The sequence below is a fragment of the Austrofundulus limnaeus genome, unplaced genomic scaffold, assembly GCF_001266775.1.
Source record: "Austrofundulus limnaeus strain Quisiro unplaced genomic scaffold, Austrofundulus_limnaeus-1.0 Scaffold34, whole genome shotgun sequence".
NCBI classification, from domain to species: Eukaryota; Metazoa; Chordata; class Actinopteri; order Cyprinodontiformes; family Rivulidae; genus Austrofundulus; species Austrofundulus limnaeus.
Window position 1 is genome coordinate 1,276,432 of NW_013952436.1, and position 1,993 is coordinate 1,278,424.

At 44.7% G+C, this 1,993-nt stretch overlaps 1 protein-coding gene across 1 annotated transcript in view; it reads right to left on the reverse strand.

The window, feature by feature from the left end:
• neurl1b (neuralized E3 ubiquitin protein ligase 1B) overlaps nucleotides 1–781 on the reverse strand; it is a 20,521-nt gene extending 19,740 nt beyond the window's left edge. Inside the window, exon 1 of the mRNA XM_014006081.1 lies at nucleotides 567–781. Within this exon, the coding sequence (XP_013861535.1) occupies nucleotides 567–597 (31 nt within the window). The 5' untranslated portion in view covers nucleotides 598–781. The remainder of the gene's footprint in view (nucleotides 1–566) is intronic.
• Nucleotides 782–1,993: the final 1,212 nt, after the last annotated feature.

Below are 1,993 nucleotides of genomic sequence, written 5' to 3' on the forward strand. Positions count from 1 at the left end.
TTTTTTTGTTTCATTCTTATCTAACTTTACAGACTTTTTGTAAATGATGATAAATAATCAATAAAAACCTTTATAAAAATATTTTTGTTTTCTTTATTTTTGCTTTAAATGCAGCCACTTTCACCTCTTGGAAGACTTTCAGGAGTACCCAGCTCCAGTAATCTCCCCTAAACTGTATCCTGGGGAATAAAAATTTAGCTACTTCTGCATCCTTGTAATAATGTAAGGCGCAGCGCATTGGAGCAATTACTCGCTGCGCCAAAAGTCCGAGCACCTGACGCAAATTTGCGCCGATCATTAGTTTTACGAGCAGATCTTTGAGCCATAACCGTCCCTTCCTAATCCCAGTCTGTACGGCTGCTGGGAGTCCTGAGAACGATGGCTTCAGTTCAGTACATTTATTATCACATGGCTCTCCGGGCGTCACGCACAGCTGCCCTCGCGACGAGGAGCGCCTCTCCCCGCAGAGAGACCAACCGCAGCCCGGAGGTGCATCTCCCTGCTTCCCGCACACACACACACACACAAACACGGACCTGCACGTGACATACAAATGCAAGCCTCACCTATCAGTGGTTTAGGTGTTGTATTCCCCATTATATCCAGAAAAAATCCCTCGCGGCAGCTGCTGGTGGGTTGTGTCCCTGTCCATCCATGTGTCCTCGGTGAGTCCCTGCCTGGATGCTTTCAGCTCAAGCATTGGACAGGCTCTTCTTTAAATGTCAGCTGCCCGAGCCGCTGCGACAGGCACACACACCTCCAACTGGCGCACAGCAGCCACCCACCCACCTCCCCTCCTTCTATCTTCAGCAAAGGCTCCCCTCTTGCTCTTGCACGGCTTTAAACACGCAGTAAAGCAGGGATTCCGCCCATTTCCTCGCTCAAAAACCTTTTATAATTCACTCAGCGCCTAATTTACTCCAGCCTAATGAGTGTGCTGCCCCTTAGATAAACAGCATGTTTGAAGGGGAAGCCTGAGTTGGGCTTTCCAAGAGATTTGGATCAAATAAAGTCATTTGGGAGACTAAATACAGGGATATTCTGGTGATTTTTGTAGTGATGTTTTGTGAAATAGTTATAGTTAGTACCTAATAATAATTTACAGAGCACAGAGTATGAAGGAATAAGTATAGCTAACAAAATGAGAGCCATCCATCCATCCATCCATCCATCCATCCAAGTGGCATGGTCTCGCCAATGTGTCCTCAGTCCTCTCCAGTGTCTCCTCCCAGTCCGAAAAACCTCCTTAGGGAGGCATCCATGAGCCATTAATACCAGATGCCCAAACCACCTTAACTGGCTCCTTTAGATGCAGAGGACCAACATTTCTCCGAATCTRTCCTAAAGAAAACTCATATCAGCCACCCATCAAACAATAACCTGTTTTATATTATTYCTCAGGCTTATAAAACATCTCATTTTCAAAGAGAACGCTACTAATATTAAACCTCTACACTTTTGCAGGACACAGTTTGTTTAGTTCGTTGCTGTTTTCTCAGCATGTTGGTGTTGCATGAATGTGTTTGTGTTGAGCATAGATCACTGTGGGCTGATGTTACTGAGGCTGCAAATGAATGTGTCTCGTGTGAGTTGAGTAAACTATTGAGCCGTAACACAGAAGCTGTTTAATTGAGAAAACAGCAGCGAACAAAATGTGTCATGAAAAAGTGTAAAGGTTTCATTAGCTTAGCCTAGACTTGGGCTTTTTTGCTCCATGTTCTGTGCTCTGTGACTGATGTCACGACTGATACAGGTGGCACTGCATCTCACTGAGCAGAGACTGTTGGAGGACCAGTTAGTGTCTGAGAATTGTGAGAAAAATATGCATTTGCACCAGAACTGCATTCTTGGCTGTGAACATTGTTGTGTTGTCCACCTCCACCCACATCATAACTGCCTCAGCTGGATTGACATCCAACACTCTCCTCGTTGTTTATGGTTTCCTTTGATGTCATTTTCTATATTTGTTTGTCTTTTGTCTCCTCCTTTCTTC